Genomic DNA, 18460 nt, shown 5'->3' with positions numbered 1-18460 from the left:
TATATATATGATACACAATCACACATCCACGGCCGACCGAGTGATGTATTTATAGACAGGCACCCACACGTTCACACTTCAGGACTACTAGCACAGAAGCACATTTCACAATTAATCACGTCGCTCCGTGCTGGGCTGTCATATGGAGTTACATGCCAGACATTCACGGAGCGACGATGAGATGCGCCATTGTCGCGTTTTTACCGCCGAATGTAGGCACAAGGATTTGTTCACGGGTACGCGGAAGGGCGTTCAAGCGCATCCAAGGGGGAAAAACAAAAAGAGGGAGGGGAGGAAAAGAAGAGAAACCACGAGGGTCCGCTCGCCCGTAACTGCCTCGTTGTTGAGGGCCGCCGCCGCCACCGTGTCGGAGAAAGTGCCAGGTTTTTCCGGAGCTGCCGGTTTTAATAGGTAGGGTGTGGAGAGGGAAGCCAAATAAACTTCCCAGGAAGGCGCCAAAAATAGCTGAAAGGAAAATCCATTTTAAAAAAGAAAAACCTTGGTGTTATTCCTTCCATTTCTGAGAGCTCGGCGTCCATTTGGGAGGAAAAATGAGGTGCTTTGCAGTCAGGGGAAATGGACCACCGCTCCAGTCATCAACAATGGAATTCTGGGAGTCTTTTGTTAGAAACTTAACCATTATAAACGATCAAACATGTTCCCCATCTTTCTTTCTTTTTTTTCATCAGATGTCAATTTTGTAATTTGTATCTTTTAAGGGCCTTCTCAATTTGTCTTTAAGTACTTTTGTGAAAAGTTTGATTAAGCAGTACTTCTCCTTGTACTAGCCTGTAATGCCAAATTATCTGTGTAAGGAGATGTCTGCCTCACAATCACTGGACTTTGATGAATCAAGAGTATACTGTTGCAATATTTTGGGTCCTGGATATACAGGTCATAGGCTATAAAGCAAAAGTTTGAATCTTTTGACATAATGTCCTATGACATTATTACCAGTGGTAAGTAGGAGTGCACCAGTCAGTTTTCTTGTCAATCACCATTCTTTAAAAAGCCTGACCTGCCAATTCCAATTTTCCGAGCTGAGGTTGCTAAATTGACAACGGTGGGCTGGCTAGAGTTAACTGCACAGGTAGACAAGATCGGTTACTCATGAGTATCGACTGATCTCCAATCTCATAAACTGAAGGACATCGAGGCCAATTTATCTGTGCATCCCTATTAATAAGTCTTTTGCCTGTTGTAGAAATATGTAATTTTGCTCCAAATATGTAGAAAACAGTGGTATGAAGCTAACAGTCAGTTTTCTCATTTTAGAAGATTTTAGATGACTCAAACTGAAAATGTTCATGCATATGAGGTGTGAGATCTGAATATCAAAACAACTCCAAAGTGATTTAAACTTTTTTTTGTCTCAACAGTCTTATTAAAAACATCCTAAATAACAACAGTGACTATTTTCAAGTGGTTTCGTAACTGATGCAAACTAAAAACTTACTGAACTGCAACTTTAAAACCAAAGTACGCATAAATCGTTATTTTTCTTTGCCATCATATCCCTAATGAAAACAGTTGTTGGTGCCTCTTTGCAGGGATCTGTAGTCACGAAACTGGGATAGATGCTGGATAGGTCTCTAGTCCACCACAGAGTCAACACAGAGCGTAACAGTCACTGACATGATTACTCATGGGGGTCAACTTAGAATTTTGATGAATACCAAAACATGCATGTATTTGACTGTGAGGAGAAAACGGAGTACAAGCCAGGCGTGCACAGCGAAAACAAGCAGAGATTGTACAGAAAGATCCGAGCCTGTGTGGAAAATTATTAAAAAATAGAGGGTTGAATCATCTTAATGAAAGTTCCAAAACACAGTCTCTCAAGCAGAGTTATACAGCACCATGACTCAGTGTGTTGAGTCTTAAGTGGCTGTTCCAGATGTCCAACTAGCTCAGCAGGAATAACCACAATGGTCTCCCCGTCCCTGTTATTATCTTGTTACACTTAACTGGGCATTATCTAATGACACAAATTCCCATGAAACATCCAGGGCCACTGGAACAGAAGTTATCACACACCATCACCACACACTCTCTTGTATTTATTACATTATAAGGACATTGTTGCTAACACATATGTTATGGGGACACAGTGTTCCTGTGGGGACCAAAGGAGAACTTCTGTTTTTGGGTTAGGTCTAGGATATGGTATGAATTGAGCTTTGATTGGGTGTAGGGTAGGACTCTGAATTGGGCATACATGCAGTAATTAAAATGAATCTAAGTCCTCGAACTTAGATCATAGAATTACAAGGATGTTTGTGTGTTTGTGTTATGTCTCTCTATCTTTGCGGGGACTTTGCACTGACTTCCTTTCTGTTTTTTATAGCCCAGCCCAATTAATCAATCAAGTTTATTTGTCTACCACATTTCAGCAACTAGGCAGTTCAAAGTGCTTTATATTATGAAACATCAATACACATCAAATATGCTGGTCAATGTTTCAGACATTTTTCCCAACTATTACCAAAACATTCACATCATACCTTTACACCTCGCTGGTAGAGCCCAGTAGAACTCAGGAAAAAAAGTAAGGAAAATGTCCTCGCTTTCCATAAATGACCTCCTTTTGTTGGTTAATATAGTCCTTTATATGTAATGTATAAGTACACACAATCGCACGCAGACACACCAGAGTTTCAGAGCTACAGTATTCAATAAGGACCCCCTGTGACTTAAAGACCAGGCCTCTCATCAAGATTTACTAGTAGAAGATTGAAAGGGGAGGAGCTTAATGGCAGAGTAATCAGATGTAGTTTTCTGAAAAAGAATTGCTAAACGCAGGGGGGCAGGGAGGAAGAGCTTGAAATGAAGTCCAATAAAAGAGCCGGGTGAACATCTGTGTGGGATAGCTGTGGGGATTAGGAGGGTTAGGAACATTTTAAGCGCATTAAAGATGAAAAAAAAGGTCAGAATGTTTAGCAACATACCGATAAACCTCTTAAGCGAAACCCAATTGGGGAGGCTGTTTGGTTTCTTTATCCAGAGGCTGCCGAATGGGTGGAGGTGCGGGTGGAAGGAAGAGATCCTTATGTACACTTAAACTCACACACACACACTTATCAGAAAGTGCTGGCTCCTTTCTGCTAAACACCTGTCTGAGATCAAAAGACGGAGTGTGACTTTACTTATAATCTGCAGTATTTCAAGGCATGAGATTTAGAGAGGTTAGAATTTTGCACATGTTACAGTTTTTATTTTCATTGTTCCTATGGTGTGAAGTTTTTCAGTGCAAGAGAAAGCAATCATAGTTTTTACCAGTTGAAAGGAGAATAGAATAAGGTAGTGAATCCTCTGATATATGAATGTCAAGTGGACAGGACAGCTCTCCAAAAGCAGGAAGCAGACTATAGGGCAAGGCATTCTGGGTAAAGAAAACCAAAACAATCACGTGTGTCTCGCGCTAGCAGCAAAAATGGATCATGGCCTTTTGCCAAAGACAAAGTAGAAATCCTACAACCTCTAAAATCTGATGCCACAGCTTTGGTTTACATTTCATGAAAAGAAAGTTGTGCTCTGTTTTTTTCACAGGCACTTGTGTCATTTCTTTCAGTGGCTCTTGGTACAGCAGCTCCAACACAGGGGAGAGGGGGAACAAACTTTTCCAGGGGTTTTGTTTTATTTGACAAAATTAAAACAAATCACACCAGTTGAAAATGTTACAAATGTTGCATTTTGTATTTTGTAACAACAAATATTTGTTTACCGGAGTTTATACCGGACTATCAGGTGGGAAAACAGCCCTTACCGCAAATATATATTTGGATATATGAAAATATTTGTTAAATTTGGTCGTTCTTTATTTAAAATCAAAAATAATAATACACGTTATAACTTAAAATGATAAGATTTATTTTTTGTTTGTTGTATGTTTCATTATTTTAGCTATTGTAACAATATTTGTCTGTTTTCTTATTTAAATAGAAGCAATAAGATCTTGCTACATATCTTTGATTAAAATTTTTGTATCAGTGCTACGAAATATCTGGTACCTTTTTGAAGGCTACGATACCGTGAGAATCTCACATCGGCTCATGGCTATTTTTATGCCTCTCCGATGATGACTGGGTGGAGATGAATGTAACACCTCAGCCGCATTCCCACTTAAACCCCGAGCCTGAGGTCATCGGTTCCCACATACGGCGCAAGGAATGGCAGGGTTGGACCTGAATGCCGCTTTTCATACAAGAAACAGAAGCGATGGAGGTGGAAGAGGAGGAGGAGGAGAAGGCAAAAGCAGGCGACAAAGCTGAAGGTTACAGCTCTCGAGTCAGAAGCGAGGTGGAGATTAAGGAGAGAGAGAACAGTGGTAGATCTGTATGCCGACCTCTAGAGCAGTCACTGGAAGAGGCCCCCTATCATTTGACTGTGAACTGAACCGTGTCTGGAGGAGCTATCCTTAAATGACACCACAGACGGAGGGTGGAGACACGGCGCGAGTCCAAAGGGTCACCAGCTGGAGGCTGCAAGTATATTACCCATCAAATCTGTGCAAGATGTACGCATTCTTTTTCTTTTTCTCCTTTCTTTTTTTTTTTTTTTTACTAAACTTCTGGGTTGTTGGCATCCTACATAAAATAGAAACATGAAAGACTTTTGAAGCCCTAAAACTCTAATTTTGAAAAGCCATTCGCATGTGTTCGTCCTGTTTTGATTGAAGTTGGTTTCTATTTCAAAAGGCCTGCCCCCCATGAGACTTATGCCAAGCCAGGAAGCTGTAATAAATCACCAACCTCTCATATTCCAACTAGAAAGTGGTGAGAAATGCAGGGAAAATATTGAGTGCATTTGTAATTTTGTTCCTCATTAAGCTTATCGACAAATGAGCTAGTAGTTCAGAAACAGCACATATTGCTACAGTGTTTAAACATTAAAAGCATTAATATTGACCAGACAGTGGCTTTTGTAGGTTTTATTTACCTCAGAGGTCATGTTCGTGTCATATTCAGAAGCAATAGGGAGGCCAAATTTACGTCCATCTTGCATGGATTTCTTTAACAACTACATCGTAAAACTTCAGGTCACTGTTGGATGAGTTATTTCTGTCGTATAAAACCTGATTCATACCTCAACATATGTGATGTAAATTTTTTTCTGTTCCTGCTCACTAGAGCCCAGATGTTTGTGACTGCTAAGATGAAGACAAGAATGTTACTACTCCCATCCAAAGGGTGGCGCCAAACAAACAGCAGGCAATGAAAAACAATAGGTTAGATCACGAACAGAAGACAAACACTGGTACTTGTTTTTAAGAAATGCAGAGCACAAATATTCTAAAGTTCCTTTTTTTGCTGTTATTCAGTCTCCTTCCTTATCAGACTTTGCTGAAAAGATCGATGTACGACCGTTTTCAACAATCAACTCAACATACTAAGTGCTGGCAGATCGAGTTCACCACAACAAATTTTCATTGTGAAAGTTGTTCCTCAGTGAAGAACAATCAAGACCAACTATTTTCATGCTCAGTAATGTGCTTAAAAAATGAAGACTCAGGATGCAAGAAGCTATTTGAATTTCTGTTCCATTTTGTCTCTTAAGAACTGTAATTAGCAAAATTAAGAAGCTGTTTCTCTCTATTCTTCCTGTAAAACAATCAAAACTATAAACATGGAAAATTTTCCCACATGCTATGGGGGAAAATGAGTTTTCTTCACACAGTAACAACTACCACACTGAAGAGTGCTGTTTACTTTTATAGTGAATGTTGGCAGTTCAGATTCACTTATCCACAGATTTTTTTGCTGAACTTTACTCCAAATTATTTGTGGAAAATTCACCAATTTCTACAAGCATATTTTGCACAAGGTATAGTTGGTTTTGGACTATTAAAATAGTTGAAACAGTTTTAAGAATTGTTAGAAGGCATCTTAAGTATTTAGTGGATTTCAACAGGCTGTTAGACTGTTGTCTTCCCTAAAGCCCAGGAATATCTCAACATCATATTTATTTATTCATGCAACTTTCACAAAGTTGTGTACAAGCAGTAGCCATATTTGATTTTGTGCTTGATGTTGGTGACAAACATTAGATCTTCCAAATTGAGAGAGCGTTACATTTCTTTATTGTCTTATGGTCCATTCTCTTTGCTTCAGACTGTTTCCAGCATTGAGAAAACCGTTGAAACTCATTGTAGTTTCCAAGCTAATTACTGTTTGTTGATCTCTGCTTAGCTCCTCTCAATTTATGGGTTGTCTAAACAACATTTAAATCCATAAGTCATCTACTTTATTAAACCGAAGCAATCTATTAAACAGACCGATCCCCCTCTGTCGTTCATCTGCCATCACACACAAACACGCTCACACTGTTAGAAACGCACACATGACTCATAGATGTTTTTGCTACATCTGGACAGCTGCTCCATGTATTTTATGCACCTTCTGTCCTTGCTAAAAATACCGTCTCTCAGATTTATTTATTTATTTATTTATTTTGCATTAATCTGAGTAGGGGAAGGGGGAGTCATGTGGTATTTTACCACAGGCCCCAAGTGAATTACAGAAAAATAAAGTAGATTCTGACTGAACGGAATGATTGTGATAGATGCTAGTGTTAACCAATTGTGAAAAACACCGTTTCGGTCATTTCTGCTGTCAAGTTCCACATCAAAAGCTGTCATAATTAAATCTTCCGTCCTACAACGGGGGAAAGGGGATTTTTATAGGCTGTCAACAGTCTGCAGAAGCCCCTCTCTCTTTGTTCACATTAAATTACACACTGCCTGTTTGCTCGCCTTGCGATGCCCAAACAAACACCCCAGACTGGTCGGTAAATTAGCAAAACTTGTACTTTGCGCTCTCATACGTGAGCGCGAGCGCACACACAGGCGGCAAACAGTTCCATTAGCTCGGCGGTGGCGCTCTGAGCGTGTGTGTGATTTTTACATTGAAGTGTCTCATAATGATTGACGCCAGTGTAAACGCGGATTCGTTTGAGCGTCCTCTCGCTCACGTGCGTTAGCTGAGAGTGGAGCGATTGCGTAACTTTTGACTTTCAAGTGTGTGTACATTAGCCCTGGGTGTGAGTTATTAGCCTCTGTCTGCATCCTCAGTGTGATAAATGTGTGTGCAGTTCTGGAGTATATCAGTAGTTACTGTATAGTGTGTTGACCAGGCACTGAAATGAACTCACATTGTGTATGTATGTGTGATTAGAGACACTGGATAGTGTATTTGATGGTGTGTGTGGTGCATTATCTCTGGTGGGGCATGTGCAGGGGGCCTTGGGGCGACTGTGTGCAGGAGATAAGGGTGATTCATCTGTATTTGAACATTTCGTGTGTGTGTGTGTGCTCAGCGCGAGCACTTGAACGTTAAATAAACGTGGTTACACACGCCTTAGCCGGTGTCAGGCGTGCGCTGTCGGTGTGGGCGCGCACAAAGGGGCTTGTGGAGATTGAGGCCTGCTGGCAGTGATTTCTTCCAGCAGGTGGTCTATAGAGCATATATAATAATATAATAATACACAGCTCCTCTATTGTTTGTCCTGAGAGTGAAGCATCTCCGTTTATTGGAACCGTCATGCTCTGTGCTCACAATTACTGCCGTACAGGCACCTTTTGAGCTCAGCCACAATATATATTTATTTATTTGTAACTGTGCCAAGGACTAACACAGAAAATATTTCATACGCATATGAACGTAGGGAGGAGTATCATTAGGAAGAAGAAAAAAGGAGTAAGCTTAAACAGTCAGAAGTTTAAATACACTTAGATCATTAAAGAATAAAAATAAAAAAAGCACAGATGATGAGGTCCTGTCTTTTTAAGCTTTTGACAGGTTCAGTCTTAAAATGTTGATGAAGTGGAGGCAGAGCTGTGGATGTAGTTTAGGACAATGCCACAAAGGCACATTCTTCCTTATGTGGCATTGTGGTTAAACCTCTAGAAATCATTCGAGAGAATTGTGAACATCCGCGGTTATGATTTGCAGATGTTTGAAAGATTCACATTCATCTGTGGGATATCATGTTGTGGGGGAGATTGGCTAACATTTATGCCATCAAAAAAAAATTATATATTATTGCTGAAATATTGAAGCAGCATCTCCATACATCAACCATGACTTTGAAGGTTGAGGAAAATTGACTTCCAAATAGATAATGACCCTCAGCATACCAATTAGTTAGGTATGAAGTAAGGACAACAGCTTCCCAAGATGCATTTTGTTTAGAATGTTTCTATTATGCTCGACAATAAAATTCTTTAAAAATGCAAACATTTTAAAAAGACTGAAATCAATAAGCAATACTTAGCTTGGTGGGGGGCACAAGTACAGCCTGGTAGCCCGCCAGGCTTATTATACACTGGGACCGGCTTATAAAAAGTTAAAGAAAAGTACTTTACTAGGTTCATGACTGCAGAAATTTAGTATTATTTTTTATGGAAAACTAAAATCTACTTTTTTATACATAAAGAAAAGTTCCACAAAAACAGTTACAAGGTGTCAAGCTCATATCTCTCACTTTTGTATTTGAGCCCAGTAACAGTAGCTTMCACTCTCCTGATAAAGTTACATATTACCACTTGTGATTCAGGAGACGGCCTTTAAGAAATATCAGTTGTATTTGTGAGATCTCACGACAAGAGAAGATCAGCTTTGTGCATATTAAATTTATAAATATCAATCAAGACAAAACCAATTCTACAACAACACGCTCCTGAGCTTCAACACAGTTGCCTACATCATATCTTGCCCTTAACTTCCCACTCTGTCAAACCAACCCTATCCTTATCCACACAGTTTCTGAACCTCTTCTGTGATCTTTTTGGGTATGACTGCTCACGAGTTTGCACAGAGAAACTTTGATTTTGTGTCTCACCATGTAAGATGTAAGGAGGATTAACCCGTCTGTCCGTCCAGTCATCCATTTATCCATTTTCCCACTTTACCCAGCAGTCAATGAGTTAGAGGCAGGGAACAGCCAGAATAAGGTAATCAGAACATACTTCTGTGGAAATCCTCCAACCAGTCTGGGTCCAGACAAACCATTTATTCAGGTAGGATCTTGTTCAAGGTCCAACTAAAAAAACAGAAAAGTACTTTTGGAAGGCGTGTTGTAGCAATGTCACTACTAACTTGGAAAAAATACAACTCGGGTACGTTGTGTTGCTCCCCTCAGGTTTAAAGCTGTCTTGAACAGTACATCATTCCTACATCCCAAAAGTACTTCCCCTCTCATTTTTATCTTCAAAACCCTTAGAAACCTTTTAGAAATTTACACATATTCAACTTGAAGACTTGTGGTGTTGTCTTGCTCATTATGTCCAATAAAAGTTGATATAGCTCTAAAGATAGGTTGGACAATAGGTGCTGTAATATTTTGATTGAAATGTCACAGATATATTTTCTCTTGTAAAGAAAATGCATTTCCTAAAATTAAAATTTTCTCCCTTATGTTTCTTTTGAATACATTCAGTACATGGTTCCAAATCAGATACCACTCTTCTTTAGCATTGAAGAGAACTAGGACTCATATTTTATCCTGCAACATAACAGTTTAAGTTACATATCTGGATCTCATTACTGTCGTAAAACCCTCCAGGTGATTTAATTACCATATGCCTCGTTTCCATTGAACAGTACAGCATGGGTCGGTGCGGTTCGGTGCACTATTTTATGGTTTGGTCTATGCAGGAGAGCCTTTCCAGCGCCAGTTGGACTCTCTCGAGTACAGCGACATAAGTGACACACTAGTACGTCTCGTACTTGTCCGAAGCGATGATGTTTTTCTGTCCTTCAGTCAATGGACTGTGTTGTGTGACACTAGTAGTTCTATTGCCGTACCGTACCACAGTCCTATAGACTTAAAATTGAACGGTTGGGTAACAAACCGCAATTACCCATGCCGTACCTCTCAGTGGAAACAAGGCAGTAGTCAACTGAGACTGGGACAAGCAATTATGTTATTCTGAGATCCACGAAGCTTTAAAGCCTATTGACTAAATTCAAGTTTTGAATATTCAAACGGTAAATGATTTGCATTGTTGGACGAACCAAGGGAAAGACTCAAACTGTGATACAACATTTCTCAAACATCAGCTAATATATACATTTGTCTTACAATCCCCCACTTAAGCACATGTACCTTATAGTCTTCAAGTTGCCAAGGGAGGCAGAAAAGTTCATAGAGCCGTGTTAGGATCTTTGATTTACACCACGAGCAGTTTTAAGACCCTCAAATGGAAAACAACTCATATAGTAATAAAATCAGCCTTGTGATAGTGTAGCACACTGAGCTCCCGGTCTGCTCGCTGCCAAGAGATCTTAAACAAAACAACACGTTGAGCTTGTGCCAGTAAGCTATATTATTATCTCCATTTCGACTAATTGCGAGGCCAAACAGTGACACATATGCACACACAGGCTTCAACAACCACTCATCATTAGGGACTTTAAGTGTACAGTTCCATCTGAGTTGTCATGACAACTGGGCACTGAATTTTGGCTTGGGAGCTGTCACAAAGTGTACGGGCGATAGCTTGGGAGCCTTGGGGTTTCAAAGGTTTTAACAGATTCCGTTGCGGAGAGAAGCATCATCTTTCTCCTGTTCAAGTAGGTCTGGTTGCTCTGCTCAACTTGACTGCCATCTATGACAGACTGTAAGTGCATAGGACACTCACAGGACTGCAGAGAAACAACCCAGCGGTTCATATCCTTACTCCATTAGCATTGCATATCCTCTGTAGGTCTTTTTATCTTTAAGACCATTGGGGCTGTGTGCAAGAGAAAGCGAGCTAAGCGTCTGAGTGTGTTTTTGTGTGTATGTGTGGGTGTGCCGTCAGCTAGCAGGAATGCACGGGTACCGCCAAACCTAAAATGGCTGCCAAGCCCTAAGATGGCTGCCAGGATTCCACGGAGCGACAGTGCGGGAGAGACACAGGATCAGAGACACAACGACTTTGAGAGACGTTGTGGGAGAAAGACCTGAAGTTGGACTCTTACTACCGTAGAATGAAACAGGAGTGTTTTGTGTTAGAAAAAAAGAAAGAAGAAGAAACCCCATCCTCAAGCCATTCTCCTTTTTTTTTTTTTTTTTTTTGTTTGGCCAACGGACGATGCAGTGATTTTGTGTCTCCTTTTGTTTTCTTAGTTTTGGCAACGGGCAGATGGCCTGAATGGGGCAGCAGTTTGCTGGCATGTGCTGCTGCCACCCAAGATCAGGGCTCTGATTTAGGCTTAGGAGATGTTGAGATTGAGGGGCCTGACGCTGGCTGGAAGGGAGGTCACGCTCTGCCTAAGAAGTGTTGGCTCAAGGCGCTCTTAAAAGCTAAGCGCTGTGGGATAATTGGCCTAAATAGCATATATGATACGACCATAAAACTCAACAAGGCTGCATTACACATCTGAGGAAGAATGGCAGCCCTCGGGGGCCAAGAAAAACTCGCTGAAGTAGGCAGTTCATGCACTCCTGCATGCCTCGATGGACTCTGAGGTCGACTTAAACACGAGACTCAATCCAAGTTAGACACAAAATTTAAAAATGCATGCTTCACAAGTTGACAATGTAGAGTCCAACTACGTTTGCTGCAGTGGAAAATGTTCGTCAGAGCCACAGAATGTGACAACGTTCAATCTTATTTACATTATAAAGGTAAAGTGAGTGGAAAAAAAACATCTTTGTCTAATCACAAACAGGGGGTCGTCATAACTTTGACTCAAAATTATCTTCTCCCAAGCAAATTTTCATTGAATGGAGAAAGAAAAGACAAGATTATTGTTGTCTAAACATCCATAGAACAATGTCTGATGCCTAAATGTAAGTGGAACTGATCCAGTATCCTAACCAGACCTGGTGTTTAACATCTTTATTTTAGCTTAATTTGCTCAGGTCTAAAAAGGGAAATTCTCAAAATATTTTTGTCAACTCAAATAGCCATAAAGAAGATTAGCACAGACATAAGCATGTAAGTATATAAGTAATAACAACACGTCATTTTAGCAGATTTTCTATGTACAACAAAATAGCCGATGGTAAAAAGGTCATTAGGCATCAAAGTATATCTTCTTGTCTTTGTTTTCTCCAAATAGTAAATGTTCAAAAAACACCATCATTTAAGGTTCCTAATAACTTTACATGAAGTTAAAGGTATTTCCTTACTGTAACGCAGAACATCTTGCTTCTGCAAACATGGAATAAACAGACTTTATTTAGCAGGTGTCTATAAAATACGACAAGCTTTGACCTCAGCAGGTTGTGGAGAATTTACGACTAGACAAATTTACTGCTTCCAAGTGAAAAAAATGGCTGTAAGGATTGTAAAGGTTGCTGACCCCTGCTCTAAGCAAAACCCAGAATGTGCGCGGCATTTCTTGGAAGAGGCCGATGCTGAGAGCGTAGGTCAAAACCCCCCTCAACCCCCACAGATCCATCAACTTCCATGTAAAAACTAAATGCCGTCTCACATTTTTTTAAGCATTTCGTCCCTCCTACACGGGACCAAAACCGAGATGGTGTGTGTCTATATTTTCGTAGGTGTTTTTTCTCCCCTACAACGTGACAAAAATGCACTAAAACACTTCTATAAAAGTTTTGTTCCGCTTAGACGGAGTCCAGAAGGAGAGACTGACATTGTTTTGGCATCTATTGGCTTTGAGCTGAAATTCAGCTCGGGTGGAGATTTGCTTTTGGCTTTAAGCTATTTCTTGTCAAAGTCTTTAAAGAGAACCTTTAACCTTGGTAGCAACCGACCAAGTAACCCGTTTTCTCTCTCTATTCTTTGTCTTTTTCAGAACAATCAGGACAATCAGACAGTTCAAACCAGCAAGGAGACACAGACGTCAAACCCCCAGCAAACGGTAAGCGTACTGTGCTTTAATCTCATGCAAGCAATCTTGAAAAAAACTATTCTGATGCTGAAAAGAGACGAGCACATGTTCACACACCTCCCCACCACCACCACGCAGTCCTCTCCGTGTGTTAGTGTGTTTGGGCAGATTTGGGGCTACGTTTATTATGGCAAGGAAAGTTGACAGTACTGTACCGTGGAGGGGGCCGGGCTCGGCTTGCGGTGGGCTGCTCATAAATCACACTGACGTTATTGGAAGATGGGAACCACATGGTCGACGCTGAGCCTAGCGCTGACCTCATGCGCTGCCCCTGCTGCGGTTAACCTGCGGACGAGGTAGCGAGAGAGGGAGAGTGAGGAGAACGGAGGAAGTGGATAGAAAATGAAAGGAGGAGAGGGAGCGCGTGATGGACAGAAGAAGCGATGGATGAAATGTAAAAGAAGAGAATTAGTCACTGAATTAATCCTGTGGTTTAATCTAGTTTGTGAGGACCATTGCTAGAGAATTTTAGTGAACAAACAAAATCATAAAAACCAATGAGGGTTAGCGTTTGGAACAACTTTAGACTTGCCAAATAGAGCGTTAAACAGTTGAGGTGCCTTGGAAACTCTGCAGAGATCCACACCTCAGGCGGAAGGAGTTTTTTTTTTTTTTTTGGAAGAGAGGGTCAAAGGAAGCACTTGTTGAAGGAAGGCACAAAGGCAATGGAGCAAGCATGTGGAACAAGGTGTTCTAGTCCATGTACAACCCAGGGACAAATCTGACAAGAAAAGTTGTTGATGCATTTGTCACTTTTTTCATCTTTTACGTCTTCTTGAAAAAATTAGGGCCAAAAACTAGACTCCCAGTTGTAAAGTTTTTGCATTCATCTAGATTTTGGAGCAACCAAAGCTACAAATATTGATCTGCTTTGACTCGAAAGCAAATCTTGTAACACGAATAAAGAATCAACCCCAAAAATTTAGAATTTCTGGGCCTGTCTTGTACTTTTGTATGTTTTGTATTTACAATGACTTACTGCACCGGGCAGATGAGACCAAAGGAGAACTGTTTGGCCTAGACACAATGTCAATAAAAACTAACTTCACTCTGAATACAAAACCCCAATGTGAAACATGGTGGTGGCAGCATCATGTGGTGGGAATGCTCTCTTGAGTGGGAAATGGGTAAAATAGGAAACTTATCATGCAGGAGGGGGCCCAGAAGGGTATGAATACTTTTTTAAGTGTGAGGAAAATCAGCTGAGACTCTGTGGTTTAGATCAAAATGACCAGTTGGGTCAGACCGGACAGAACTTAAGCAGGAAACTAAACGACTTACCTCAGACACCAAAAGGATCAGAGAGAAGATGGCTCCCTCAGTGCATATGGTTCCCAGTCTATGTATATTGATAATGACATGTGTTAATGGAGTATCAACCAACTATGTCACACTATGGATTATGCTATATATCAGTACTGAATGTATTTCGGGCAGGAAGTAACTTTTTATCTGGCTTGACGTCATTCTAAGGTATCAGGACCTTTTCCAGCCGGGAGTCGGTCATCGTTTAGAGATGGACCACCCGCCTTGATGTTCCTAGTAAAAGTGCCGAGAGGAATCAGCCAACTCGTGTCTCGTTCAACAAAACAAACGCATAAAAGTTTTTGAAACTTTGACAGAGCGAGGGAAGATGGAACTGACTATTAACTGTTAAAGTTTTAAAGAGCCACCATTTTGTGTCTATTTTTAGGTTTAAAATAAAAACAAAAAAAACTTTAAAAAAAAAAGAAGATGGATACATTTTCGTCAATTGGTTGTTGATATTTGTGAAAAAAAATTTGACAAGAAATTTAGAACTAAAAACAATATTGGCACTCTATTGTAATTTTGTTGTGAAATTTCGACAAGATTATTGAATGAAAATTCTGGAAAAAAGTGCTAAATCTCGGAATGTGCAACTTCTGAAAATTCTAGGTATTTCATATGCATTTTTATTACCAGAATCGAGTGTACTAGTTAAAATTTTCAGTTTGCAACAATCATATCTTATCTCAATGTGTGTACTAAGTAAAACTTTATTATTTTGATGAGTAAATCTGGAGTTTCCTTTGCAATATAAATGTGTTTCATAAATTACAACATTCACAGTGAAAGAGCGACTGTATTGGCCACTGTAGCTCCTTCTCATGTTCATATTTATTATTAAATGTACAATTAAAGGCAATAGTTGCTTCTTTATCACTTTCAGTCAAAGTTCTCTAGTATGAAACTCCATTAAAACTAAGCTGGGGTTTGTGGTTGAAATGAAGGGCTCTGGAAGGCGTTGTACATGAAGAAGTCATTACACAATGTGTCACACAGCATATAGATGTACGTTTGGAGATTATACCCACCTATTGGACCTGATTAGATGTGCATGTTAGAATGTCAACATTCAGGAACGTTGGAACCTCTAACTTTATAGAAAACACATTTTACCAAATTGGGTTACAGCAAAAAAAAAAAAAAAAAAAAAAAAAGCAGCCTGTCCGCCGTTTCCTCTTCTACCGCCGTCGTCTCGAAAGTCCCTGAAACTTCATCCATGTTTGGTGTTTTTGCATCCAGCAGACGAGCCGCACTGACGATGCACACGTGTTTCTCCCGTCTTTTACGCAGGCCACTTGAGTTTCCAGGACTGCTTCGTGACTTCAGGGGTGTGGAACGTGGCCGAGCTGGTCCGCGTGTCGCAGAGTGAGTCATCGCTGTGATTTCTAATATCAGCCGCCGTCTCTGTTTCTGATCAGGACCTGCTCCGAAACGTCCAGCGTCTTAATGTAAAACCTGTGTATGGGAACTGGGTGCAGTTGAGGAAAAGCAGGTTCCAAAATAAAGCAGCTCCAGAAATGATCATGCACTATTAGAGAATTGACAGAGTAAGAAAAATATTTGCAACAATCGGTCTTTGTGATTCAGAGAATACATGTGTTTCCCCTGTGGCATCTTTAAAGGAATAATTCAAACCTTTTCAAGGTGGAGTTCTGTAGAGAGGTTACACGCTGTTAATATCTTTCCTGCACTAGGTATCTCTTATATGCTTTTATTTTGGAAAGAAAATGCTATTTAGCTGTTCCAAACAACTAAAAGTAACAGAGAAGATGCAAAACCATAACAACCCTAAAGATGCACCCAGAGTTACCATGGAATAGCTTGGACCAAGGCTTATTCATGTGTCAAAATGGTCCAGTCAAAGTCCAGAAGACTTGAAAATATTTTTTGCAACATTTCAAAAGGAGGGAAAAAAACAAATTGAGGGAAGAGAAATATGTGTTTATCTAAAATCAATCATCTCAGATTGTTAAGAGCAGGGAAGTTATTGACTACACATAACCTCCTCACAGAACCATGAGCTCAGGCTTCCTTTCCATGCCATCCGACTCAAAGTTACGGAAGACGTTTTGTCTGTCTGAACTGTAGTCGGGCTGAAGCAATTAATCAGGTTGATGTAAGTAATTGTCATCAATCGATTATTAAAGTAATCGTCAACTAGAGTGTACAGACTCTAGAGGAAGTCATTTTACTGATAGAACAATACAGTCAGAGCAGTAAATAACCCAAAGCTGTAGAAAAATAAATACAATTTCCATAAAGGAATGCTGTTGTTACATTTTATTCAATAAAATGTTTTCTTTGAATTAAAAAAGGAATTAAATTCTATGTTTATTTGCATTTTTTTGTATCTTTAACATTGTGTCAGGTAAGCATTAGTGGTTAAATGAAAAATCTGCAGAAAATGGCAGTTTTTAAATCCGATTAATCGATTAATCGTCAGAATGCTCAACTGATAAAATAATAATTAGCCACAGCCCTAAGCTGTAGAGAAGGTCATCTACTTGCTTGTACATATAAAACCCTACCTAAATATAGCTTTTTTAGAATAAAGTTTAGAATGTGTGTGATGGACTCCTGTGTTTGCATGTCTCAGCTCCAGTTGCCACGGCGACAGGCCCCAACTTCTCTCTGGCAGACCTGGACAGCCCAGGTTACTACAACATCAACCAGGTCACCCTGGGACGTCGTTCCATCACCTCCACCCCCTCCACCAGGTACGGCCATCTGCAAGACACTCCTGCTCACTAAGAGCAGCACTCAAAATGTTTTTTTTGTTGTTTTTTTTATCTAGATTTTCTGGTAAAGGCAAAATGAACACATAGGCCACATTTTCTTTAGTTAGTGCGGCTAACATGGTTGTAGATCCTAAGCTTAAAGGGGCAGTATTATTTATTTTCCAGGCACATAGATCCATTTTATAGCACAGACAAGCAACTATGTTACCGTCAGTTGTTATAAAAATGGTGTATATAAAAAAATAGCTTAAAAGAAATTTGACTTGGTAATTTAACGCCTTGAAAATGGGCCTCTGTCTCTTTAAAAACACCTGCTCTTTCTGAAACTCCACCTTCAGAAAGTCATCACAACATGGCTCCTCTATTAAATATTTAACAAAATTTTTACCAGCTTTGCTATGAGAAGTAGCTCCTATAATGAGTTCAGCTGATGCGCAGCTACACCAGATGTTTGCTAATTGCTGCTGGCTAGTCTAAAGGAGCTGAGTGAGAGAGGGCTGCTCTGTGAAGCGGAGGCTCTCGGGAGGAGCTTTGTCCTTGAAGGCGGAGCTAGGTCCGCCCGGGAGGTTTTGCACAGCTAAATGGTTGCCATGGGAGATTAAAGGATTTCTCAAACATTCATGAAAGAATCAAATCAACACTCCAGGTATGTAACATGACGTAAGATTCAAAAAAGGTAATTATACTTAGTACTGCCCCTTTAACTGTGAGATTTTACAAAAAGCTACCAGGATTTTTAGCGACTTTTAAAATCCAAAAAATCGGCATGGGCAGATCAGACTTTTTAAAGATTGATCGGCCAGAAAATTACAATAGGTGCACCCCGATTCTGTAATGCAACGAATCACAATATGAATGTGTGCAGATTGTCGAAAGGAATGCTTTCAGGAACATATGGGATTCTTGAGTTTCCAACCAGCCTGTCGGATGCCTTTAGCTGATGTCTTGGTGTGTCTCTAGCACTAACATCATCAGGTTGTTTAGTAGCTTCTCAGTACTTTTCCTGCTCTGCTTCTGATTGTGGTCTTTCTTTCCCCTTCTCCTTCCTTCCTTACTAATTTCGACTCATTGCCTCTCCTTTTCCCCCGCCAACCTGTCTGCTGGCCCGTCTGTGTTTGTGTCTGTTTTTACTTCTCGCTCTCTTCTACTTTCTCCTCCCGTTCGTCTTACGCTGCAGGACTGAAATGGAGCTTTATGCAAGTCTCCCACGGAGGTAGTTACACTCTCTGCAGAGAACTCTTCCCCCGATACTAATGTAACACAGATCCCTCCATCGCACTCGAGCAAAACGCAACAACACGCACGCCGTCACTCATACATCTGCATGCTGTACATTTGCAATCCCCCCTTCCACTCCCACTCCCTTACTCCCCGTTATTTTATTGGTCACAGATGTATAAGAAGCCGCCAACTCGCACAACAATGCATTTCAGGATCAACCACTTGTGTGTTTTCTAATGGGAGGCCACTTTGGGCCAACATATTATTAATATTCTTGCCCTGTTCTTGTCACACTGTCTCCAGCTGGCTTTCTCTGACCCCCAAATCCCCCTGGCTGCAACATAATAT

The 18460-nt window shown here is 40.4% G+C and overlaps 1 protein-coding gene across 17 annotated transcripts in view; it reads left to right on the top strand.

The window, feature by feature from the left end:
- Positions 1–18460, top strand: part of nfixb (nuclear factor I/Xb) — a 195303-nt gene that overhangs the window by 141413 nt on the left and 35430 nt on the right. For 11 of the 17 annotated variants that reach the window (XM_008415318.2, XM_008415315.2, XM_008415322.2 and 8 more), the window contains 4 exons: positions 12750–12815; positions 15444–15518; positions 16750–16870; positions 18069–18104. In XM_008415318.2, coding sequence (XP_008413540.1) covers positions 12750–12815; positions 15444–15518; positions 16750–16870; positions 18069–18104 — 298 coding nt within the window. The remainder of the gene's footprint in view (positions 1–12749; positions 12816–15443; positions 15519–16749; positions 16871–18068; positions 18105–18460) is intronic. The other 6 variants (XM_008415317.2, XM_008415311.2, XM_008415329.2 and 3 more) reach the window with 1 other exon arrangement.

Source organism: Poecilia reticulata, linkage group LG8, assembly GCF_000633615.1.
Source record: "Poecilia reticulata strain Guanapo linkage group LG8, Guppy_female_1.0+MT, whole genome shotgun sequence".
Lineage (NCBI taxonomy): Eukaryota > Metazoa > Chordata > Actinopteri > Cyprinodontiformes > Poeciliidae > Poecilia > Poecilia reticulata.
The sequence above is the reverse complement of the archived record's forward strand: the minus strand, read 5'-3'. Positions and strand labels throughout refer to the sequence as shown.